Here is a 25240-nt window from a genome sequence, read left to right on the forward strand (position 1 = left end):
ATAATTATAAGTACATTTACTGGTATGTATCTGCTTATAAAAAATGAAGTATAAAATATATAAATTATGCTTTGATAATGTTGTTTATTCATTACACGTTACTCATGTTGCTTATTTATTATACGTTGCTCATGTTGTTTATAAGTTGTTCACTTTTCATATAAATATCCTTCATTTGTGCTAAATGTCAGGTTGAAGAAAGTCGAATTGGTCATTAGCAAATTCAGTCTTCATAAACTCAAAGTCAAATTCGTTAAGTTCATTCCAATCAACAACATATTCACTACCAGTTTGGCTGTCAATTCCATAGTCTAAAGCAGATTCCGGGGGTAAAGTCGGATCTGGTATAGCTACCTCTGGTTCTGTTCTTCCCCTTATATTACTTTCAATGTGATTGATGGAGGGCTTCTTCTGTTGGACATCATACGAGTTGTGATCAAAGGGACACTTTCTCTTACTTAAATTGGCTTTCATCCATGTCTTGGGATCGATAGGGCATTTATCTGGTGGTGGTGGTCCATCAGGTACACTACCAGCAACGGGACACTGAATTGCAGCTTTGTTGCCTTTGACTGCTTCGGTTTCAAATTGAATTGCTTTATGGATTTGGGCATAATTGACCTTCAACTTCTTGGAATTCTTGACGAAGGTAGTATAAAAGTCCCATAATTTAGCCAATTTTTCAGCTCTTTCCTTATTTACCAATGCACTAGTGTTCAACAGTTGTACTATATCTGTGACATAATTCAAGTAATACTCTGTGATAGATGTCTTTGAATCATTACCTTTAATTGTAGTTGTTCGAGGTATAATTAAATCTAATGTAGCATCAGTAATAACTCCGTCTTGAGAATCAATTCTGATTATCAATCCTATGATAAATTGAATTAACCTCGTAAGCATTTCATTGATGAAATGGAGAAGGTATTGACCATCGTTAACTTCTTCATTGATTGTTAGTTGAATAAAGTCAATAATGATATTATATGATTTAAAACAATCCACAATAGAAGAGTTCATTGCCCTGGTATTCCCATTCTCTTCATGTTGTAAAAATATAAGAAATCGTATCATAAATGCCTTGTATAATAACAATAATCTGATTTCAAACAAATAAACGGAATCAAGAGTTGTCATATATTGTTCGTCTTTCAAAATATTTTCACTTTCATCCTTCAACACTTCCATATCTGATAACTGTAATGGTGGACCTTGTAAGCAATTGATCCCATATTTAAATCGACCATATATTTTATTCATCAAATAATGGCATCCAAGTTGGATCTTATAATTTTGCATACCTGGTTGTTGGAAATTATTAATGAAGGTTCGATGGTAATCTTTGAAGCTTGCTTCTTCGATTTTCGTGAACAATTGTTCAAAATATCCATTCAATTGATCCATCCCATTGGTTAAATTGACAATGTTGAAGGATGTCAAATTAATAATTCGAATAAACTCTAACCAAAGATATGAAATGTGTAAACGAATATCTCTGATTTGTTTCTTTGATGCCCCTTCATCAACAACTATTAATTCTGGATCTTTCCAAAGAGCAATTGGATTCAAAGGATCCAAAATAGCATTAAGTAAACGTTTCAATATGACAAAAATATTGTTGGTTTGGTAATGAACAATTTCTCGATTAATTAATGCAATAGTTACCGTAATCACCGGGAGGGAAGGAAGTAATTTCTCCTGGGTTGATTCTGTTAATTCACTGACATTAACCAAAAATGATTGAACAGCCTTTAAAATCTTACAATCTGGAGGAGATTGTAATAAGTTGGGGAATAACCCTTTAAATGTCTTTATGGTATCACCACCACTAAAATCCTTTTCTGATTTCCATCTTAAGAAACTTAGTGTCTCTTCCACTATAAGACCAAGCATACACAAATAAATTCCTTTGATATTTATACGAGTGAAAAGCTCTTCATCAGTAGCAAGTTTGGGCTCAGATAATCCAAAACTCATATTTATCATGATATTATCACCATTCTTTCGAATGACATTCTCAATCTCTGACTTATAGAACACAAACAATTTTCTACTTTTAACATCATGAACACGGAAATAAAAATCAATTAAGAACTTCATTTGATTATACTTCAACCTCCTTTCGTTTCCTGGTAACTGACTGAGAATTGTATCCCATAAGCTTTGTAATTTCTTAAGTGTCACCTTGCCCTTGTCACTAGCCCGATTATGAGCCACAACGTGCACGCTCTGGCTGTCATTGGGACCCAGATCTTGACTCTGCTGCGGACTCCGACCCTGATTGGCTGACCCCGTTTCTTGTCTTGGGGTATTGGGTCTATCATCAGCAAGAAAGTTGAAGTCACATTCGATAACGGGGCACTTCCGATCACGATCATCATGTGTGTGTTTCAGCTTGTCGTCGTGGTGTCTAACTTTATACATGGTATATATCTTTTGCATATTTGTGATTTTGAACCATAAGGTAGTCATGTTGGGGTCCAATCTGATGATATTGATCCACGAATAGATATCCACAAACGACTCATTAGCAAACGACGACGATGCTGTCAATAAAGATGCTGGCGGTAATGATGCTGATCGAATAGAACGTGTCAAATCATTGCAGACATGCAAAGTATCTTTTTTTGCAGTCATTAAAGGGTTTAACTTTTGAAGTACCGTTAAAGGAAGATTGATGGCCGATTTCTGATACGCCACCAATCTGCTTAGTTGTTCCATCACCGACAATTGACGTTTAAGCTCCTCAATTTCTAATCTTTGACCATGGATTACCTTTTCGAGCTTGACCTTATCGCTGCCTGAAGGCTGTTGTAGCGATGCAACAGTGGTTAACTTTCTTCGAGGGTTGGAGGCTTCACCCTCATCATTGACCCATTCTGGTTCTAGAAACTCACATAGATGCCCCACGCCATTCCTAACACAACCTCCACAACTGGGTCTGACTCTGTCACATTTGACTTTCCGGCGATAGCAGTTTAAACACGAGAGAGGAACTCTTTTACGTTTCTTTTCTGCTGTCATTTCTCGCCAGTCATAAGATCACAGTATAAATGTGACCTATCACAATATGACCTATCACATATGGCTCCTCACACACACATATATATATATGTACAGAAGTTTGAAGCCTATGTAAGCAACTCGGTGGTATCGGTCGCGACATTTTCATCGCCGCTTTGAAAAATGTCACTCATTCATAAAAATGATGAGCTTACTAAATATTATTAACCTTGTCTTTATCATTACCTTAGTACATTATCAACACATTATAAATATATCAATATTACAAATATGAGCGGCGGGATCCCCATACGACTTCTCAACGAGGCGCAGGGTCATGTCGTTGAGATCGAGACCACCAATGGCGATAAGTTTCGAGGGAAGTTGCTTGAGAACGAAGATAATATGAATGTGTCAATGTATGAAGTCACAGTGCATAGATCAACAGGTGAATCCAAATATATGACACAAGTGTTTCTTAAGGGCAACACTATAAGGTTTATTAGTGTGCCTGAGATCTTAAAGAATGCTCCAATGTTCTTTATGAAACCTGGTGATAAGCCTAGACCCCCAGTTAGAGGTCCACCTCCGAAAAGGGTAAGACATTAGTGGCAGTATACACTTACTACAGTATATATCGTTCAGTTCATAATAATATTTATAACTTCTATTAACGCATGGTAACCAACTCTTCGGCTGAAGTAGGATGAATGGCAACACAGTTATCAAAATCTTGTTTGGTGGCTCCCATCTTAATGGCTACCCCAAACCCTTGAAGAATCTCACCTGAATCATCTCCAACAAGATGCAACCCAACAATCTTCTCTTCAGCACCAGCAGCAATGATCTTGTAGAACGTTGGGGTCTTCAAGTCGTCGCTGTTCATCATGGCATAGTACATGGAGTTGAACTTGGACTTGTAGATCTTAATGTTCTCCTCTCCATATTGTTTGCGTGCTTGAGCTTCAGTTAACCCAATCAGACCAACTTCAGGGTGAGAGAAAACGACAGAGGGGATCAACTCATAACTCAACTTATCTTGAGCGAAAACATCTTGACCTGAGAATAACCGGTTGGATAACTTACGGCCAGCTGCAATGGCTACTGGAGTCAATTCAACCTTACCAACAACATCACCTAATGAAAAAACATTAGGGTTGGTGGATTGTTGGTATTCATCAACTATAACTTGACCCTTGGAATCCAATTCAACGCCAATCTTTTCCAAACCAATATTCAGATGTGATTTCCGTCCAATGGTCCATAACAATTCATCAACAATCAATTCCTTCCCAGTGTTCAAATATACCTTCTTTTGACCATCAGCCAACTTTTCAACTTTGGTAACAAGCGACTCGGTGTGTAAATCCACTCCTAAATGGTTGATGTATTGGTCAGTGATCAAATCTTGAACCAGTTCATCAAAAGCACGCAAAAGCTTATCACCTCTAATGATCTGGTGAACCTTGGTACCTAAACTTTGGAATACTCCAGTAAGCTCCACTCCAATGTATCCACCACCAACAACAGCTACAGATTTAGGTTGGTTTTCCAAAAGGAAGAATCCATCTGAAGAAATCCCATTCTCGTATCCTTCAATGTCAGAGGGGATGGTTGGGGTACCACCAGTAGCAATAAGAATTTTGTCACCTTTAAAAATAAACTTTTCGTTCTTCTTGAACACTTGGTCCTTTTCCTTTTCCATCCAAGAGATTTGTTGATCACCAGTTAAAGTAACTTCAACATCTCCTTCACTATTGATGAATTTAGCATAACCATATAACCAATTGACACCTTCATTATTCAAGTTACGTTCGTAGATTCTATTCAATCTGTCAATATAAGCATCTCTCTTGTGCTTGGTAGCTGACCAATCAAATTCACCGTATTTGGTCCTGGACCCACCAGCTTCCTCGGGAAATCCGTAAGATGGCAATTGTTCTCTCTTATGAGCCATTGAAGCAGCATAGTACATCACCTTCTTAGGAACACAGCCTACATTGACACATGTACCTCCCATGTGACCATCTCTGGCTTCAATCAATAAAACAGAAGCTCCATACGAAGCTGCTCTTCTGGCAGATGCCACACCACCGGAACCTCCACCAATTACCAAATAGTCGTATTTCTTATTCACTGTCACAGGAGCCATGATTCTAGTTGCGGAGCTTAAATGTCTTTGGAGAACCGACAACCTACCCACTGAGTTACCGATGTATCCTTTCATTTGTAGAGAGAGATCCCTTGTTTGCTGGAGGTGTTGGTGAGACTCTTTTATATAACAGATTTGTTAGTAATCGGGTACGTACACGACTTGGTGGGGGGAGGGTGATTAAGCTTGTGGCTGACATATCATGGTGTAGTAAGTAAAGAATCATCGACCCCCCGGCTTTAACCCTTCTTCTGTTATCCATTGGAATGCTGCGTGTGTGGCAAGGACTGGACTAGACTTGACTCGGCTCAACTTGACTCGACATGTTTCTCCGGAGTTGGATAGTTCGGAGATTGTCCATCCAAAGAGAGTGCGTGCTAACTCCGTAGCATAATCAACTCTCATTAGTGTAGGGATTATTTATTGTCACGTTAACACTGTAATAATCCTAGACATCATATACCATTGGAACAATCATGTGTCATCTTGCCGCCGAGTTCATGGGAGCGTTGCACCGTTGTCCATGAGTGGGTATACGCTTCGGCTTTTGACTTATCGGGGTTAGAGGAAGTATTACACCTCATCGTTTGTCTCAGCCTTGATGCAGCTTCGGAGATGTGAAAAACACAACAGTGCAACTGTTGAAGTGTCGTAGGATTTAACTGTCTCATGCAAGAAGGAGCGATCAGCTGCAGAAGAGCTGGTGGGCAATGATTGGCTTCCACTAGCCTTATCGTACTCTGTCAAAGTCCGCTGATAAATATCACTAAGATCTTGACTAACAATCTTATTCAACTCCTCTACAGTAATCTCGTCAAGCTCTTCACACATCCGTATCAGTCTTACTGGATGTTCAATCATATGTAACAGGCGTTTCTTTCGAAGTTCATCCATAGCTTGGGCGTTGGCTTTATCCTCATCCAACAAATAATTAACCTCTTGTTTGTCCTCTAGATACGCCTTCTGAGCACTGGAATGGCTATCAAATGATGAATAAAGTGTGTTGTTGGTAATATACTCTTTGTTTAGTCTGTTACTGTTTCCAAATAACTTCAGAAAAATGTCTTTCTTCTGTAGTACCTGAATCCGACGTTTGGCCACAACTGAACGTGTAGCAAGATACATCTTTTCAAGCTCTGTATATTTAGTGGTTCGGCATTCATCTATGGCACGTTTCTCTTGTTCAATGGCTGCCTTACTTAAAGGTCCACCCATTTTGCCCTGGAAGTTATGGAACACTTCAACAACTAAATTCGTTTCTTCGCTGGTATAACTGGGTATAGTCTTTAGAATATTGTTTTCAGATCTTGAAGACGTTTCTTGGCTCTTATTATCATGCTGTCGAGACTGATATAATGGTGTTGGGGTGTAGCTTTGAGACTGGGTTGGAGTATCTTCAGAATAAACATTTACTCGATGGCCACTCATGGATGGTTTCTGCTCATTACTAAATCGAAAATCATCACATTCATATTGATGATCTGATTGGTTTTCTTCATTCTCGTCAACAATAATGGCATCATCTGCTGCAGAATCAAAACTAGCTGAGTTTTGAGTATCATCATGTGCATTTTCATCTACTTCATTGATTTGATTCATATTTATGTCATCATTATTAATTGTTGGCTGATACGGATCAAATTCAAAAGCTGCTGCTTCAGTATCATTTTCTTCCTCTTCATCAGCACCTCTTTCGAATATTAACGTATCACTTAAGATCTCCGCAGTCTCCCAGGCCCTCACCTTCGAAAACCGTACCAGTCTTAATCCCCTGTCACCAGATGTATCACCAGTAGGAACATAAACAGAATAATCATATTTGGGAAGCGCATGGCTAGTTCCGTTGTTCCCGTCCATCAAATCATCTTGATCTTGATCCTGAGCCTGGTCCTCTCCTTGAGCATATCCTTTGTCTCGATTCCAAGGCTTCTTAGAACCAGAGTTACTGTTTTTATTATTGTTATTATTGTTATTATTGTTATTAACATTATTATTACTATTATTGGCTCGAGACTTAAAAAAGTACTTCTTCAGGGACCTGCCCAAATCAAGGAGCTTAGAAGTCACTGGCTCCTTGCTAACTTTTGCTTGGGAAGAACTTTCACCATATTTCGTATTCTTCTTAGGTCGCGAATAATGCTTGGTGTTACTTGGAGTACTCATAGTTGACGCTGAACTAACTGTTCTATTACCATCTTGTTGATAGTAGCCCGCCACACTACTGCTGGCGCTTATGTTTCCAATGGAAAATTCTATCAGAGGGATCCGACTACTATTATGACAGTTGTATCCCTGGGATCGGGGATTCGGATGTTCATCCATGAGTCCGGGCTATATACGTAAGTTGATTGTATTGATTACTACAGTGAACCGTTTAAGGATTGTGTTTAATGATTTTGTAAACTTTATAGCGCTACCAATATGCGGGGTATGGTAGCGCGTGTTCTTACTTGAGTGAGTTTATATCATCAAAGAACGGAAACTATTTCTACTTTTGCATGCCAATAAACTGGAGGTACTAAATCGGCATAGAACTGTACCTAAGTTTAAGTTTAAGATAAACGTAATGTTCTTGGTACGCATACTAATTCACAGTACTTAAATGTGACAGCTGCTTTCGAAGCAGGTGTTACTATGGTTATAACTCTTAAAGTGGAAAAATGTAAATGAAACCCAAATCACTACTTTCAATAACTGTAGGCGGTCGCAAAACTATAATTAATTGTAAAAGTAGTCTTATAGTTAACCGTGAGAGAAGTTGAGATTATTGTAAATAATTAGAATAACATATTCTATGTCGCTCACGTGCCTGTGACCATTATTTTAGGGCTGTAGACCTATAGCTGTTTGATTCATACAAATTCCGATACATAATAAAGTTCTTTCAAACAGAAGGTCGTGCTCTCCCGAAAGTTTACTTAACTTGTCCTCATACAAAATCATTACCATGTCTTTTGTGTAATCGCGCGCGGTGTTCGGGTGTTACAACCCAAGTGGAAAATTTTTCGAAGTCAGTTGGGGTTTGGGACAAACAGAGGAAGGAAAAAATTTCAAACGTCCCTTTTCATATATACCCTCTTGTTGAATACTAGGCATTAGTGAAGAGTAAAGACACAGCAAAGATGGCTACTGAATTGACTGTTCAATCCGAAAGAGCTTTCCAAAAGGTTTGTACCTAACAGTTTGTTGATATCCCTGTGGTTGTGAAAAGTTAGCGATGAAGAGTCACTATGAGATGAGATTGAAAGAGTTGATAATATTATGTTGCGTTTGACTAAAGATTCCGTTAATATGTAAACCGAGTCCATCCAATGACTATGGTTATACTGAACTATTGTATTGAATCATCTCCTAATTTGTCACAACCTGGATATTCTCCGTTATAGATCCCTTACTAACAATAATATAGCAACCTCACATTTTCACCAACCCTAAGGCCAAGGCCAACAGAAAGACCAAGAGATGGTTTAAGGATGTTGGTTTGGGATTCAAGACCCCAAAGAACGCCATTGAAGGTACCTACATTGACAAGAAATGTCCATTCGTTGGTACTGTCTCTATCCGTGGTAAGATCTTGTCTGGTACTGTTGTCTCCACCAAGATGCACAGAACCGTCATTGTCAGAAGAGACTACTTGCACTATGTTCCTAAATATAACAGATACGAAAAGAGACATAAGAACTTTGCTGCTCACGTCTCCCCAGCCTTCAGAGTCCAAGAAGGTGACAACGTTACTGCCGGTCAATGTAGACCTTTGTCCAAGACCGTTAGATTCAACGTTTTGAGAATTGCTAACTCCGGCTCCAAGTCTAAGCAATTCAGCAAGTTCTAAGAACCTCTCGGATATTGTTGAGATTTAAAATGTATTGTAAAATATATATCTAATAAATACAAATCATTATTATTATTAATATTATTATTATTATTATTATTATTATTTAGCGTATATGCTAAGCATTTGATGGTGGACCGATCTTTTTAACATCAAGATTGTTATCACCCCAAATCTTTAACTTATCTAGTAATTTCCCCTTGTTATGTAATTCAAGGAAATCGTCACATCCACCTTTAGATTCCACTGACTTCCCAATAACCACGTTTGGTACTGTTTTTCTACCACTTATTTCTCCCAAATACTCTTGTAATTCAGCACCAAATTGGTGTTTATCTAATTCAACAATCATCGGTTCTGGAGTTATTTGATAGTTTTCGGCAATTAACTTCTTCAACTTCATGGAATATGGACAATAAGATTTGGAAAATATAACCATAGGTTTTAAAGCTCTAATCTCCAATAAAGCAGCTTTAGCATCAAAAACCCTTTGACCATTATTATTTGAGCCGGAACCTGAATCACCACTTCCTTTAGCAGGTTTATCACTATCATCTTTTAATTTCATATCTTCTTCGGATCCTTTAGATTTACCAATATCATTATTGATTCTAGCATCTTCCTTGGGGTTGTTCTTACTTTCGATCAACAGATTAGAAAAATGCGCCCCGGATGAAACAGATTTACCGTCTCCATTCAAAAAGGATAATGAACTACTTGACATCAGCAGAAACAACGCTATGATTGCCACCAATGCTATGGCGATTACCACAAACCGTAACTTCCTTACGTTAAGCATATTTCTGAATAACTCAAAACAATATAAATATCCACAGTCACCAACCAAAAGTGACCTGTCAGATTAATGCATTCGAGATCAATAATTTGTTGTTGGTTCTCCTTGCTTATTATTTTTCTGTTTTCTTCGCGACTGCCGCAAAACAACATGGGTGGTGGTAATCCCGACGCACTGGCTGTGTAGTAGTGGTAGCAGAATAGAAATAGTAATGGTAATAGTAGTAGTGGTGGTGATATTAGTAGTATCAACAGTATTAGTAGTGCAGTATTGGTAGCACTAGTACCAGTTCCAGTATGCTTGTCTTTCTTATAGTAGTATTACTGGAACCACCAATACCTTACGATTGTCGTGCGCATCACCAATAGTAGTGTGTTTTAACCAGTATTCGAACTCTAGCAGTAGAGTTATTCAAATCAATATCGACAGTACTTAGGAAAGACCACCCATACTCCTATCTAGTAAGTACGAATCGCTGAAAATTATTACACTCATTATCATTGATATCAACTGATTAAACTATTTGGTGCACAAGACACCGTCCTAAGTAATTTAATCTGCAACTCTACCTTGCTCTCTTTTATCGTACCTGTACATTTTTCTGTCATTTTATTGTAAATACAGCAAAACTTCATTAAAAGTACCTTTTTCAAAAACATGGATTTGAGATGCAAGTGAACCTCATCTATTAGAAGTTAGTTATGCATTGATCCAGATTGGTATTCATGTCGTACGAGCACTAGTATGCTTAACCCAATACGGTAATCAATCAGACGAATGTTCATAAAAGGACGTGCAAAAACCAGGCATAGTGAGGTTTGTCCTTGAGATATCATATCATGTTATGATGTAATACTCGATTGATAGAAGTGTTTCTGAGATTACGGCTGAGTGGAAGTAAGTCACAAATATTATGGATATCAAAGAGGCATAATGAAACGGGAACATGGCCCGTAACCGGTGATTCATTGTGGTTGAAAGGTTATTCACCAGATTAGGAAGTGAGCTCATCCAGGTACAGTAAAGTAATCTAATGTAATTTCCCACGTGGTGGACGCGCGCTACCTTATCCTTATCAATTTAAGTACTTTCTCAGACTTTCAACGTGGGCTCTCCGTACTATGATCCCTTTAGAGAAAATTTCCACCACGTGGGTGCCATATTTAATTAGGCCCAAAATTAATAATGCAAGAGAACAATCGACAGTTCATGCATAATTTAGGAGCTGGCCAACCACTCTATTGTACTATATGGTTATCATGCAGTGCCTCTTGGCGAGGGCCTTCTGAGTGAATGAGGCGTGTATTAAAGGATGTTAGGTGGGGTTTTGTGCTACATACTATTGTTTCGCAGCTATTTATTCCAATCTACTGCTACCACCTACTAAGAGAAATCTATAGCTTTAAACGAATGTGATCGCCGTTTACTTGTAAGTAGCAACAGTTGCTGCGCTTCTAAGGTTCATTTATCAAAACAAAAAGTAAACAAAGAGCAAAACTTTTGAAGCAAACATTCAAAACCCGTAGTGTGCGTTTGAAGATATTAAATAAATGAGATGATACCTTCAGATGCCAAGGGCTTAATGCCATGCCATGTTACCATTGATGATGAATGATTTACGACTAGTAATAATAAGTGTAAGCATTGACAAAAGTTAATTAGAAGTTACGAGTGGTAACCTACTAGCTGAAAAAACTTGTAATCTTTTAAACAGCCTTCAATCGTCATCCCACATGTTGATGAACTCCTTCTTACTGAGCATTATGAGCATCTCTCTTATTAAAAGTGCCGTCATCTCCACCTGGATTTAACTCTGACTTTGGGGTTGTCCACTACCGAAGAGGTTACTTATCACAAGACTTTTAACCCTTAATAATGTGCAATTGCCAAGCTTGAACTATTCGATCTAACCCACATCGCCAAGGTGATCTGTTCATCGTTAATCGGTGCCAAGCTGATGAACAAGTCCTTTCAAATTGTTAGAGAAGCCTTGGCGGTTCCAAGTGACAGTTGACAGCTTCTTTGACATTAAACGTTGCAACTGGTCAATTTCATGCTATATAATGATGATATGCAATGCCTTGACAGCACGTGAATACGAGGCAAGGCGAGGAAGGGAAAGGGAACCATGTGGTTAAGGGGATGTGCCAAATTAATAAACGTGGTATCTCGATCGGGAAGTTTGACTTGCGTTCATTTATACAATATGTTTTTTTTTTTTAAACGTTTGTGACAACGTGGATCCATGTTAGTTCTTTTTTTTATTTTGGTGCGATGAGAGGGAGAGCCATCCACCATTACTGGAAGCATTTGTGGTGGTATTATGCAATACGATAAGTAGACTTTATGAGTGAGAATTTGTATACACTTATTGCATTATTTAATTAGCCTCGGGTCAAACGTTGTAGCATGTTTTAACAGAACAAGATACCGTTTACTGCTAATAAACCGATGGTATTTAAGGTAGGGAATCTTGTTTTGTGTACCCAATTCATGCATCTAGTTTATTGTTGCGTGTATTATTTTTTAAGCCCTTATGCATGACATTTTGTGCGGGTAATTTTCAGAATGGGTCTTCTCTTAATTAATACTAATGTATGTTTCAATTACCACTATATAAGACCTTCAATTCCCTGAAATATATCATGTCTTGTCTTGAATATTTATCTTCATCAACTTCATCCAAACAAGAAGACCCTTGTTCAATAAAATGACCCAAGAGATCGCTGAAACAAGTCACGGCCATCACATCGTTGGTGGTAAAACCGCCTTTAAGGATTATGTTGGAAAGTTTGCTCATATTGAAGATCCATTAGAAAGAAGAAGATTGGCTTTAGAAGAAATCGATAACGCCGGTTTTGGCTGGACTCAAATCAAAATGATTATGATTGCTGGTGTCGGTTTCATGACGGATTCTTATGATATCTTTGCCATTAACTTGGGTATCACTATTATGTCATATGTCTGGTGGAAGGGTTCTATGCCTTCTTCTACCTCTACTCTTTTAAAGGTTTCCACATCTGTTGGTACCGTTATTGGTCAAGTCTCCTTCGGTATCATGGCCGATAAAATTGGTAGAAAGAAGATTTACGGTACTGAATTGATCATTATGATCTTTGCTTGTGTTTTCCAATGTACTTTAGGTCAATCACCAGCTATTAACTTTGTTGCCATTCTTGCCACTTTTAGAATTCTTATGGGTATTGGTATTGGTGGTGATTATCCACTTTCCTCAATTATCTCTTCTGAATTCTCAACCACCAAATGGAGAGGTGCCATCATGTCTGCTGTTTTCTCTAACCAAGGTTTGGGTCAATTGTTGGCTGGTATCGTTGCCATGATTTTGGTTGCTGGCTACAAGGATGATTTAATTATTGCCAACTCTGGTGCTGAATGTACTGGTAAATGTATCAAGGCTTGTGACCAAATGTGGAGAGTCTTAATTGGTTTCGGTTGTGTTCCTGGTTGTATTGCTTTGTACTACCGTTTGACCATTGCTGAATCTCCTCGTTACTCTCTTGATGTTACTCAACATGATGATCTCCAAAAGGTTGCTGACGCTGAAGCCATCATTGACGCTCAAGCTGCTGATATCACCCCACCAAAGGCATCTTTCAAGGAGTTTGTTAGACACTTTGGTCAATGGAAATATGGTAAGATCTTAATTGGTACTGCTGGTTCTTGGTTCAACTTAGATGTTGCTTACTACGGTTTAGGTTTGAACTCTGCCATTATCTTGCAAACTATTGGTTACGCCAAGTCTAAGAATGTCTACCACAACTTGTACAACACTTCTGCTGGTAACTTGATTTTGATTTGTGCTGGTTCCTTGCCAGGTTACTGGTTCACTGCTGCTACTGTTGATGTACTCGGTCGTAAGACTATTCAATTGGGTTCTTTTATGATCTTGACTATTTTATTCTGTATCATTGGTTTTGCTTACCACAAGTTGTCATCTCATGCTTTATTGGCATTGTACGTCTTGGCTCAATTCTTCCAAAACTTTGGTCCTAACACCACTACTTTTATTGTTCCAGGTGAAGTTTTCCCAACCAGATACAGATCTTCTGCTCACGGTATTTCTGCAGCTTGTGGTAAGGTTGGTGCTATCATTGCTCAAACTTGTATTGGTACTTTGATTAACCACGGTTGTTCTGCTACTAACAAGAACTGTTTCTTGCCTCATGTTATGGAAATCTTTGCCTTGTTCATGTTGTTGGGCTGTTTCACCACCTTGTTGATTCCTGAAACCAAGAGAATGACTTTAGAAGAAATTTGTGAAAAGTACCACGATGAAATTGACTCTACCAAGTTATCTAAGGAAAGATATGTTCAAGAAGAATCTTACGAACAAGATTCCAATGAACTCAAGCAATAGATTTAATTGTCTATTGATGTGCTCTTGCATTCACAAGTAGTTTCATTTCGTTTCATTTTTATTTACCTTAATATTTGTACAGTTAGAAATTTAATAATAATTACCGGTCATTGCTTAATAACATGTAATAGCTTTTATGTAGACATTTGTAAATATGATGAGACCATGTATGAACAATGCTGCAACAAGAAAAATGTCCTTATAAAAATACCTGGAGTAAAATTGTAGGTCATTGTTCAGATCCAATATGGCCGTCAGTTATTGCTGTCAACGTAACAGTGATCCAGAGCTATACAGTTATACGGTTCCTGTACATTATTAGTAAATCTTTTTACAAGAGATAGAACAAAAGCAGTGTACCAACCAATAAAGAGATGGACAACGGAATCAGGTGTTTAAAAGAAAGGTGTCGGATGATATAAGATATACTAAGTGATCTTGAGAATACTAATCTAACCAACAAGTTCTTACTAAGTATTGGTTGAATTGATTTATTCACTCACAATTTCTTCCTAATTACTCCTGTGTACTACTAAAGTAATTTTCAACATGATCCTGCACAATGTAGTTTCCCACCCATATCGCAAAAGTAGTACCCACCAGAACCTTATTCTTACCTCTACCTCTTGTTGACAACGCTATGATTCGTCAATACTTCACCTCGACTAAGTTCCGTCAACCCTATGCCAAAGACTGGGTGCTTGTCATTATACTTCTAACGTACTTCTTTGCGGTAGCAGAAAAGGCCAAACCTTTCAGTAGAGAGTTTGTGGCCGGTGACAGTCGGATTTCACATCCATTTGCTGAACAAGAACGAGTTACGGATCAATGGCTTTATGTATTGGCAGTTTATTTGCCAATGGTGGTGACCATTATTGTGTGTTGGCTGACTAAGACATGGGATAAATATACCAAACTTCATAGAACTCAAGTGGCCTTAGTTTCATTATTACTTAGTGCAGCCACTACTGGAGTGATAACTGATATACTTAAATGTTGGATAGCCAACCCCAGACCAGATTTCCTTAGTAGATGTGGAGGCAGTTCTAAAATGTCAAAGAGGAAATTGTATACTATGGAAGATTGTACTGCCAAATTAGGAGAGTTATATCTTTACGATGGGATGAAATCAACTCCGTCTGGCCATTCATCATTACTGTTTTGTGGTTTAGGTTGGTTGGTATTATTTCTTTGGGGTCACTATTCGGCGTTAACCACTGGCAAACCAGCTTACATGAAATATGCATTTGCCTTGGGGCCAATGATGTTAGCATTATATGTTGGTCTTAGTAGAGTTCAAGATTATCGTCATCATAATTTTGACATTATGCTCGGAGGAATTATCGGAGGAATGAACGGATTAATTGGCTACTTGCATTATTATCATGCACCATGGTCATCATCACCAACACATTTAGTAGTAGATGAACATATAGAATCTAGTTTACCTAAATAGGCAATAGCTACAAGATTATAATTATATATATATATTCAATTTTTGTAAATATACATACTTAATTGTCCGTTGAGGACACCCATTAATGCAAAAACTCTATCCGTGTATAAATAATTTAGTATCCCATCGCCAGTTATAGTAATAAAAAAAAGAGTGAATGATAATAATCAAGATTATTATCTTCGAAGTGTAATAAATTCAACAGTTGCAAAAAACGAGTTGAGCGTTTTCCAAATTATGGTACAACAATAATAATAATATTTTCTTTTTGGAACAGCAACAAAGGAGTCATTACATTAATCATTAAGCATAAAAGCAACAAAAAAATTAGCAGCAGCAGCAGCAGTCAATTAGAACTTCAACTTCTTTGGTTGTTCCCAAGGGTTTTCTTGGTTGGTGAAGTGACCGTAAGAAGCAGTCTTGAAATAGATTGGTCTGGCCAAGTCCAATTCCTTGACAATGACACCAGGTCTCAAGTCAAAGTTCTTTTGGATAATGGCAACCAATTCATCAGAAGAGTACTTGGAAGTACCATAAGTATCAACGTAGATACTCAATGGTTCAGCAACCCCAATGGCATAAGAAAATTGAACCAAAGCTCTTCTGGCCAAACCAGCATTAACCAAAGACTTGGCAACCCATCTGGCAGCGTAAGCAGCAGATCTATCAACCTTGGAGAAGTCCTTACCTGAGAAAGCACCACCACCGTGAGCACCCCAACCACCATAAGTGTCAACAATGATCTTTCTACCGGTTAAACCAGCATCACCTTGAGGACCACCAATAACGAATCTACCAGATGGTTGAATGTGGTAAACAGTCTTAGCATCCAACAAGTGTTCAGGAACAACCTTCTTAATGATATGGTTGGTGATTTCGGTTCTCAAATCTTCAGTGGAGATTTCATCAGCGTGTTGAGCAGAAACGACAACGGTATCAACTCTAAGAGGAACAACAGCACCACCTTCCTTTTTGTATTCAATGGTAACTTGAGTCTTAGTATCAGGTCTTAACCATGGCAAAGCACCAGATCTTCTAGCAGAAGCCATTTCCGCATTCAACTTGTGGGCCAAAAGCAAAGTCAAGGGTAACTTTTCATCGGTTTCATCAGTAGCATAACCAAACATAATACCTTGATCACCAGCACCCAAGTCTTCCAAGGCCTTCTCGTAGTGCAAACCTTGAGCGATATCAGGAGATTGTTGTTCGATGGCAACCAAAACGTTACAGGTCTTATAGTCAAAACCCTTTTCAGAGTGGTCGTAACCAATGTGTTTGATGGTGTCTCTGACAATCTTTTGGAAGTCCAATTGGGCCTTGGTAGTGATTTCACCGAAAACCATAATCATACCGGTTTTAGCAGCGGTTTCACAAGCAACCTTTGACAATGGGTCAACGGCCAAACAAGCATCCAAAATGGCATCGGAAACTTGATCACAGATCTTGTCTGGGTGACCTTCACCAACGGATTCAGAGGTAAAGAAAAAGTGTTCTGGTTGGGACATGGCGGGCTATTTATATGCTGGAATAGACTGGAAAGCAGACGTGAAGAAAAGGTCGAATGGGAAATTAATTGGGAGGATTTAAACCTATTTATATGTGAAAGAAAAAATTCTGTGTCGCATCGCAGAAATGTCTGTGTCTGCGGGTATGGGTGTTTTATTGTTTAATTAATATTGTTGGGTTCTTCCAGACACTGAATAAAGTGGAGTCGGGTTATTAGACATGGAGCTGTTGGTTGTTCAATAGATGAAACTCTGTTTAGGTATGTCTGTATGTCCAACAGTTCATCAAAAGTGAATTCAATAGGTTGTCATGCTAGCCATCAACATCGTGGTCAAACACTAAACTTGGGCCTGCCCGCCACAGTTTTTAAAATGTCGGGATTATTTTCTTCAGACTTTTTTCACTCAAAAGAGATGAAGTCAATTCACGTGACAACATTGAGCCCAAAGTCACATGCTATCAGTTTCTTTTTCACTATACGAGAACACCCAGATACAGACATATTTTATACGACAAAAATGTCAGACATTAATTGAAGAAAACGAGTCAGAGATTCAAATGACAGCACTATTAATTACTACAATTACAACGACATTAATATTATAATAAGTAATAAAATCAGACATTTAACTCCACTGCAGTGAGGTTTAAAAGACAAGTGATTAGATTAGATTAAGTACAACGTGGTTTTTTGTCGGGATCTCAAGTTTGCTTATAAGGCTGTAACCACATGGGTTTTAACTTATTACCATGCTTTATCTTTTTATTTTGTTTTGACTCGTGAGCCACTGCAACATTTTGATCAAAGACACACAATTACACAAAATCGTGATTTTACCGATAGACCCCCGGAAATTAATGTCATTAGGTCGGATCTCAGATTAGGATCATCGAACGCGTATTTCAATTACCTAACGCGTATCAATCAATTCACCATCATCTTCTTTTCCATATAACCCTAAGAATATTAATGTCGAACGTAGGATTGGACCTATCGATTTTGGATAGAGTTCGTCAGCGTCTCGCCAATCAATCCAACCCTTCAACTCCAAGAACTTACGATAACGATTCAGGGTCCGACGATGACTCCCACACCCAAACACAAGTAGGCGTATTGTATGGTAAAACACAACCCATACCCGTTGATTCACGAACTCAAGATGCAGAAGTAGAAGAGGAAGATATTCAACCGAGTCAAATTGATTTTGGCCAATCAATGCTCTTCAATAATTTAGTAACACAAGCAACAGTTGTACCGGACCTTCACCAACAAGAAGAAGATCAATTGATGAAAGCTACCCAAAGGATTGGAGAACCCGAGTCAAGCAACGATGGTTTGGGGCTTGAGTTTGATTTTAATGCATCGTCACTCTTTAGCAACATCATTAGTCAAGCCCAGAAGGTGCCATCATTCGATGATAAGACACAGATAGAGTCGGGCAACGAGAGTACTCAGACACACATAGAGCTAGACAGGGAGAATACTCAGACACAGATAGTGCTAGACAGGGAGAATACTCAGACACAGATAGAGTCAGACATCCAGACACAGGTGTTAAATGACAGTGATAAGGAGAATGTTCATACACAGATAGAGCCAGACGAGAACGCTCCTTTCCAGACTCCCGAACACAAGTTAACTGCTAGTGAAAGACTTGCGAGAATCACCCAATTGGCCAATGAGAAACGGCAGGTGAGACTCCAAAAGGAAAGAGAAGCCGAAGCCAAACAATTGGAAGCAGATATCACCAAAACATCATTAACTGATGAAGAGAACGATCTCCTAGAAGATTTGCGTAGTTCTGATCGACTTAGTTCTGATCGACTTGAAGATTCCCAAAGAGGGAAATACGGCAGAGATGTTAAGAGGGTCCAGGAGTTGATCAACATTGCCAAAAGAGATCAAGTGATTGTTCCACAGTTTGTTAGGCGGAAGGAATTCTCCAAGAAGGATCTTATCAGGGCCTTTGAGTCGGAAGATGAACAGCATGAAGTTGATCCGTTGTCTTCACCACTAGGACTTTCAACGAGCACCCAACAGAAGAGTCCGTTGACATCACCGATAAAGACTCACACCAGCCAATCAATGCACCTCAACAAGCCTATAGAGTCGTATGCCATGGGTCTAAGGGACAATGGAATGATTGAACTCGATGGTGAAGAGGACGACGACCAAGAAGAGGGTGCCATACCCGAGTTGTCTAAAGAGCAGCAGCTTAGCATCAAGCAGAGGTTCATCAGAAGGAAGCAAAAGTCCAACACTATGGTCAACTTGCCCAAGCAAATGAGGTCCAACATGATGATGATGGCTTCTACAGGCAAGAACAACCACAAGGGCCATTCGGAGTTGCTCCACTCGTTGACCAAAGAGAACATTCAACAGTTGGTGTCCGTCAAGAACCAGAACCCGGACCAGCAGATCTTGCAGGAGATGCAGAAGGACGATGAGATCATGGACTCGTTGTTGGAGCGGGAGATCGAACGGGTGAACCGAATTAGACTAAAGGAGAAGTTGAAAGCGAAGGCAGCCCAAGCTCTATTGAAGAAGGAAGTTGGCGAAGGTGAAGATGAAGGTGAAGGTGAAGGTGAAGTTGGTGATGTTCCAGATAGTGAAGTTCCAGATAGTGACTTTAGTGAGGAAGGAGAATCCGATGAAAATGATGGTGATGAAGGTGACTCGGAGTCAGATGCCAAAGTTGAAGTGGAAGCCGATGCTGATGGACCTCGGGACGACGACAGCTACATGTTTGGAGTCAAGAAGACCGACGCTCGCATCAATCAAGATGAAATGTTGGTGACTTCAAATAACACTCCACTTGTTACGGAGGACTACGACGATGACGACAACGGTGAAGATCCTTCATTGGTCAATTTCTCTATTGTATCTGAAGGAGACCTATTTAAGAACTTAACCGGAACAGTACAAGATGCTGATGTATCATTCACCCGTCCAGACGATGATCATCACGATCTTAATCTACTGCAAGTGGTTCGACCCCAGCCTGGTGCGGACGACACTACTCAAGTAGACGGCACTCAAGTTGCCACGCAGGTTGATACCAAGATGACTCAAGTCATTGGGTCTATGGCCGACGATGGTGATGATGATGATGATGACATAAGTCCAAGCAAAGTTGCAGCTGGACGGAGACATGTACGGAGGAGGATGGCAGTTGTTGAGGAAGACGAAGACGAAGACGAAGCGGAAGCGGAAGGAGAAGCCGAGGTTGAAGCAGCTGAAGAAGTTGATCATGAGGCTGCAGCTCAACTCCAGAAACAATATGAAGACCGTCTTAGACGCCAGGAATTAAAGTCTAGAAAGAAACGGAAAGACCTAGAAAGGCGAGGTTTGAGGAAGTTGGTTGATGGTGAAGCCTTGGAGTCAGAAGATGAATGGCAAGGGTTAGGAGGAGCTGAAGGAGACTTTAGTGATGACCAAGGCAACAGTGAAGATGAAAAGATGATCGACAACAGCTTGCTGGTTGATTTGAATGACGAGGCCGTCAAGAAGAAGTTCATGCAACAGTATCAGATCAGCGACACCAAGGAATTGGAAAAGTTATTGGACGATATTAAGAACCATCGTTTGTCCAAACGTGGAGTTGGCAACGGCTTTGATATTGAATTGAGTGACGAAGAGGACGAGTTGTTGATGAAGTACAGACAGCAGAAGATGAAGCAGCAGAATGAAAAATTAATGGCCAATAAGAAGATCAGACAATTGGCCCAACAGGAGAAGTCAAAGGCCTTTTTCATGTCGATGCAAGAAGGCACATCGTCTGTTCGAATAGAGGAGGACGAGGAGGACGAGGAGGACGGTAATGAAGGTGGCGAAGGTGGTGATGATGTAGGCGGTGAAGGTGGTGATAATGAGGTTGATGAAGACCTTGAAACTTCTCTAGATAAACAACCACCCAAGAAACTTTTAAAGATTGAAGAGTCGTTTGTGGTTAAACAGTTATCATTCCTTTCCGCTTCCAGAGAAGACGAATACGAACGAATGCAACGGTTATCACGACTTCAACACGGATTTGATTCTTCAGAAGACGAAGTCGAAGATATACAAACCTTGAAGTCCAAATGTCTAGCTCGTCTTTCTACCAGAACAACGTCTGAGACTTCCAGCAAAAGATCTTTTGAAGAAGTAGAAACAGATGCTGATGATGATGCAGATGACGATTTCAATGATGTGATTACGTCATTCAAGAAACCAAGTATCATCAAATCTTTCAAGTCATTCCAACAGATGCAAGGAGTTCAAATTAAAGATGGGAAACAGTCGTTCTCTGGAGTCACAGTCAACAAGCATTACAAGGTTGCAACTGGATCCAAGGCCTCTATTACTTATATTTCCAACAACAAGAAGCAGGTGTCCAATAAGGAAGAGCATATCAAGAAGTCTATTCGTTTGAATAGAACTCCCGGTTCCAGAATCTTTACCGATTCAGGGTTTGACTAAAGTATGCAGATGATATTTTTAATGCAATATAATGTAATGCGATACGATGCGATGCGATGCGATGTAGTGTAATATAATGCGTTAGTCTATGCTTCGTGATAATGCATCTTGAAGGGCTTCCGGATTAAACCTTGTAACCACTGGTCTCTTGAAGAACGAAGCATCACCATGGGTAAATAACGTAGTACGGTTTGGACCAATGGAAAGCAGTGAATGAGCTCCATCTGTTCTGGGATTACGAACAGGTTGTCGCTTCACAGAGCTTCCTGATCTGATTTGAATGGGGTTAGTTTTGGATCGATATTGTTCCTTTAAATGCTTGATTTTGGTAGGAGTAGAATTCAATGAACTTGAAGCAACAGGAGAAGAACTCACTAACAATGAAATGGTTTCTTTAAGTGAAAGTTGTCCTTTGGAAGACGAATATGCTGATGCTGGTGCTGGTGCTCTGATTGGCTGTGGCTTGCTGGGAGAAACAAGGTTGAAGAATTGGAATGAAGAGCCTGATGATGTCTTATGTTTCAAAGGTGAAGTATTAATATCATCATCGTCACTGCTCTTATACTTCTCTAGCAAAGATTTGGTGGTGGTGGTGGTAGTGGTGCTTTCCGGTACGCCATTAACCAACGAATAAACCGGTTCTATGGTGGGTGAAAGTCGTTTGGCTTTACTTGTCATGGCCATAGTGTCAATAGGATTATGGAACTTTGAAGTAACAGCCGTAGCAGCTTCGGCAGTAGTTGCACCAACTGTAGCAGCAACAGCTGGCACTGCCACTGCAGTAGTGATACCGACTGGTTCCTGGAATATGCTATCGTGGCTTTGGGTTCTAGGTCGGGGCAATACCTTATTCAAATCAACTCTTGATTTCCTCAAGAACCTATTAAAGTTATCGTCGTCTTCAAAGATCATAGCATCGTTAACATCGTCATGCTGTTTATCAGGAGAATAGTATGAAAAGTCGGAAACCATGGAGATGGCATCCAAGTGATCACTGCTCTCTATGTTTAAGTCTGTCACAGTTTCGGGGTCTTCCGGCACTGTAAATTGGTTGTAGCTCATGAAATGCTTAAGTCGAGAGTTACGCATGTTCCTTGTGTCTGGACCCCGTTGTAGATCGATGTACAAGCCAAACTGGGGGTCGGATGTTGTCCCAATATCTGGGAGCGAATTTGACTTACGTTTGAGCTGGTTCAAATGGTTATCAAAGTATGTGAATGAAATGTCTTCTGTGGTGGTGGCCTCGCTCATGCCACCGTCGTTGTCGTTGTAATCATCGTTGTGTTGCAGCATAACATTATGACTTGTGGTGGTTAGAGTTGTGTCTGTGGCATTGGAGAAGAGTCTTCGGGCTGGAGGCAAGTTGTAGATAGGCTTATGCGGAGTCAAGTGAATAGAAGAGCTTGTATCATCATCAAACACCGACGACACACTGTCGTATGCCACAGGATTGATGTTGTACACTTTGGAAACTCGGTACTTGGACTTCTTCTTGTCTATTTTGGAGGAGTTGGAACACCTTAACGGCTTTAAGGAAAGATTAGATACCGAGATTTGATGGGAGAGCGTAGGACGAGGCTGTGGTGGTGCCAGTGGTGACAATGTCTGCTCTTCTGAATGGAACTGGTAGTCTAACATGCGATTGAGAGTGTCTGTAGCCCCATACAAAGAGCTGAGTCGTTTGCTATCTGAGTATCGAGGTACAGACGACATAGACGACGACATAGACTGTCTGTCAATATTGATATCTTGTCTGGCATTGTCCATGGTAAATTTTGTCTTCAAATAGGTGTATTCTGTTTGTAGGTTGATAAGAGATGTGGTGGTAGTAATGCTGTTATCGGTTGTTGATTCAAGAAGATACGTCTTCTCCATTAAACTTTCTATCAGATCAAGAAACATGGCATTATCATCAACACGAGCCTCCATCTGTTCTATGGCTCTATCCTTTTCGTTGGCCACAGCAGTCAAACTCATCATCTTGGAAATGAGTCGACTCGACTCTTCAACCGCATCAACAAGAGTCAGAGAACGTGAGTCTAATTCATCAACAAACCTGATTAGGTTGTCCAATGTAGTCATAACAGAGTGACGCTAACAGTGTACAGTGTACAGTTCAACAGTGTAAAGTGTACAGCGTTGCAGTAGCAGTAACAGTGGAGCGTCTGAAAGTATTAGTGTTTGCTTGATCTTGTTGGTCTTATGTACTCATCGCCACAATGCACACTTTATCAGCCTCTGGTGTCCTGGCAGCACATGTAGAGTCAGGTAAGCCCTCGGAGTAAGTACAGTACTCTTTGACTGTTACTGCAGATACGGCTTTACGGAAAGAGTAAAACATCAACAGTCATCCCGATGCGGTAACGTGACTCGTGAGAACCATCAAGCGAAGAGCACACAAAAGGACGGGGCAGTGGTACAAAGCAGTAAAATACGGTAGCGCAAATCTCTTGCAGATGTACCCATTTACTTTACTATATATTGTATGTATACTTCAGTTTGTATGCTTTACTATTTATACTCCGTATATTTACTCCTTCTTATGCTTCTTATGCTTCTTTTCCTTCTTGAGCAACTTATTCTCATACACTTCTTCCTCAGGAGCCTCGAAATCCTTTTCACGTTCTCTCTTGCGTTCTTCACTAACTTGTTCTTGTTTCTCTCTCTTCTCTTGAAGCTGCTTCTTCTCCTTATCTCTCTTTCCCAAAAAGTATTCACCACTTTCAATCTGTAAATCAATCTTTCTGGGTTGTTGTGCTGGTGGGAAAGGTGTGTATACCTTCTTTTGGATCTTGGTAGGGTCAACCTTCTTTCTGGCAACGTTTCTCTTTTTGAACATTGGAAGGAATCTAGACCAATCTTCATTAGCCAATTCGGGTTTTTTGGCCAACTCTTGTTTAATCATCAACTCTTTGATGTAATAAATAGGATGCACATTCTTCATACAATCTTCAACAACTCTTCTAACTTCCTTTAATCCCTTCCATGGTCCCATAGCACTAACAGTGTTACCTTGAACTAATATATAACACTTGGTCAACAATTCTAAGGCCTTTAATGTGTTCCCATTAGGCCCAACCAACCGTTGTCTACGCTTAACAAACCTTTCCTTGTTGGCAACAGTGTTCCCAATCTTAATCACTTCACAGGCCACATCGTCTTGAAGAATCTTCACGGCTTGAGGGAAGGGAACAGAACGTGCAAGCAATTTGATCAAATCTCTGGCCTTTAAGATAATTGCAGGATCATATGTCTTAAGCGTAGTCTTCACAGTCATCGACCCTTCCACCAAATCTAATTGACATCCAATATGATGTTTGTCTAATGCTCGAGTGACATCTGCCCATATCGACCTCAAATATTGTTCTCTATATTTGGGGAATAAGGTCATGAAAGATGATTCCTCAGTGAATGACATCCCACTGGCATTGTCTTCGGGTTTAAATTCTTCAATGCTCCATTTATCTATGTCTGGAGTATCCCAAGGCTTATCTCTGTTGTGAGTGGAAACCATTATAAATAGTTTATAGCTATATCCTGAAGGTGGCGGCTGTATTTGACTGCTATGATATGGTGTACTAGTTGCACTTATTGGTAGGACTGCTGCTACCGTTTGCTCATCGCATCGCATCACTTGAAAAAATCTGGAATGCGGGTA

The 25240-nt window shown here is 39.7% G+C and overlaps 12 protein-coding genes across 12 annotated transcripts; 5 read left to right on the forward strand and 7 right to left on the reverse strand.

Moving 5' to 3' along the window:
* Positions 1–180: 180 nt before the first annotated feature.
* On the reverse strand, positions 181–3024 carry ZCF20 (Zcf20p; the record flags this gene model as incomplete). The annotated part of the gene is made up of 1 exon (XM_043192117.1): positions 181–3024. One exon carries the CDS (start codon positions 3022–3024, stop codon positions 181–183), a length of 2844 nt encoding a protein of 947 aa, XP_043048412.1.
* A 270-nt stretch (positions 3025–3294) lies between these two features.
* SMD3 (mRNA splicing protein) lies at positions 3295–3612 on the forward strand (the record flags this gene model as incomplete). The annotated part of the gene is made up of 1 exon (XM_043192118.1): positions 3295–3612. One exon carries the CDS (start codon positions 3295–3297, stop codon positions 3610–3612), a length of 318 nt encoding a protein of 105 aa, XP_043048413.1.
* Positions 3613–3673: 61 nt separating this feature from the next.
* GLR1 (glutathione-disulfide reductase) lies at positions 3674–5155 on the reverse strand (the record flags this gene model as incomplete). The annotated part of the gene is made up of 1 exon (XM_043192119.1): positions 3674–5155. One exon carries the CDS (start codon positions 5153–5155, stop codon positions 3674–3676), a length of 1482 nt encoding a protein of 493 aa, XP_043048414.1.
* Positions 5156–5728: 573 nt separating this feature from the next.
* On the reverse strand, positions 5729–7318 carry KQ657_001322 (uncharacterized protein; the record flags this gene model as incomplete). The annotated part of the gene is made up of 1 exon (XM_043192120.1): positions 5729–7318. The coding sequence occupies one exon, from the start codon at positions 7316–7318 to the stop codon at positions 5729–5731; it is 1590 nt and encodes a 529-aa protein (XP_043048415.1).
* A 959-nt stretch (positions 7319–8277) lies between these two features.
* On the forward strand, positions 8278–8987 carry RPS11A (40S ribosomal protein uS17; the record flags this gene model as incomplete). The annotated part of the gene is made up of 2 exons (XM_043192121.1): positions 8278–8322; positions 8565–8987. The coding sequence occupies 2 exons, from the start codon at positions 8278–8280 to the stop codon at positions 8985–8987; spliced, it is 468 nt and encodes a 155-aa protein (XP_043048416.1).
* Positions 8988–9105: 118 nt separating this feature from the next.
* On the reverse strand, positions 9106–10593 carry KQ657_001324 (glutathione-disulfide reductase; the record flags this gene model as incomplete). The annotated part of the gene is made up of 3 exons (XM_043192122.1): positions 9106–9743; positions 10428–10463; positions 10587–10593. 3 exons carry the CDS (start codon positions 10591–10593, stop codon positions 9106–9108), a joined length of 681 nt encoding a protein of 226 aa, XP_043048417.1.
* Positions 10594–12493: 1900 nt separating this feature from the next.
* On the forward strand, positions 12494–14161 carry PHO84 (phosphate transporter; the record flags this gene model as incomplete). The annotated part of the gene is made up of 1 exon (XM_043192123.1): positions 12494–14161. One exon carries the CDS (start codon positions 12494–12496, stop codon positions 14159–14161), a length of 1668 nt encoding a protein of 555 aa, XP_043048418.1.
* A 640-nt stretch (positions 14162–14801) lies between these two features.
* On the forward strand, positions 14802–15617 carry DPP1 (Dpp1p; the record flags this gene model as incomplete). The annotated part of the gene is made up of 1 exon (XM_043192124.1): positions 14802–15617. The coding sequence occupies one exon, from the start codon at positions 14802–14804 to the stop codon at positions 15615–15617; it is 816 nt and encodes a 271-aa protein (XP_043048419.1).
* Positions 15618–15967: 350 nt separating this feature from the next.
* Positions 15968–17122, reverse strand: SAM2 (methionine adenosyltransferase; the record flags this gene model as incomplete). The annotated part of the gene is made up of 1 exon (XM_043192125.1): positions 15968–17122. The coding sequence occupies one exon, from the start codon at positions 17120–17122 to the stop codon at positions 15968–15970; it is 1155 nt and encodes a 384-aa protein (XP_043048420.1).
* Positions 17123–18093: 971 nt separating this feature from the next.
* On the forward strand, positions 18094–21582 carry GIN1 (chromatin-modulating protein; the record flags this gene model as incomplete). The annotated part of the gene is made up of 2 exons (XM_043192126.1): positions 18094–18102; positions 18142–21582. The coding sequence occupies 2 exons, from the start codon at positions 18094–18096 to the stop codon at positions 21580–21582; spliced, it is 3450 nt and encodes a 1149-aa protein (XP_043048421.1).
* Positions 21583–21663: 81 nt separating this feature from the next.
* KQ657_001329 (uncharacterized protein) lies at positions 21664–23664 on the reverse strand (the record flags this gene model as incomplete). The annotated part of the gene is made up of 1 exon (XM_043192127.1): positions 21664–23664. The coding sequence occupies one exon, from the start codon at positions 23662–23664 to the stop codon at positions 21664–21666; it is 2001 nt and encodes a 666-aa protein (XP_043048422.1).
* A 448-nt stretch (positions 23665–24112) lies between these two features.
* KRR1 (ribosome biosynthesis protein) lies at positions 24113–25096 on the reverse strand (the record flags this gene model as incomplete). The annotated part of the gene is made up of 1 exon (XM_043192128.1): positions 24113–25096. One exon carries the CDS (start codon positions 25094–25096, stop codon positions 24113–24115), a length of 984 nt encoding a protein of 327 aa, XP_043048423.1.
* Positions 25097–25240: the final 144 nt, after the last annotated feature.

Source organism: Scheffersomyces spartinae (genome assembly GCF_019049425.1).
Source record: "Scheffersomyces spartinae strain ARV_011 chromosome Unknown scaffold_15, whole genome shotgun sequence".
NCBI classification, from domain to species: Eukaryota; Fungi; Ascomycota; class Pichiomycetes; order Serinales; family Debaryomycetaceae; genus Lizanozyma; species Lizanozyma spartinae.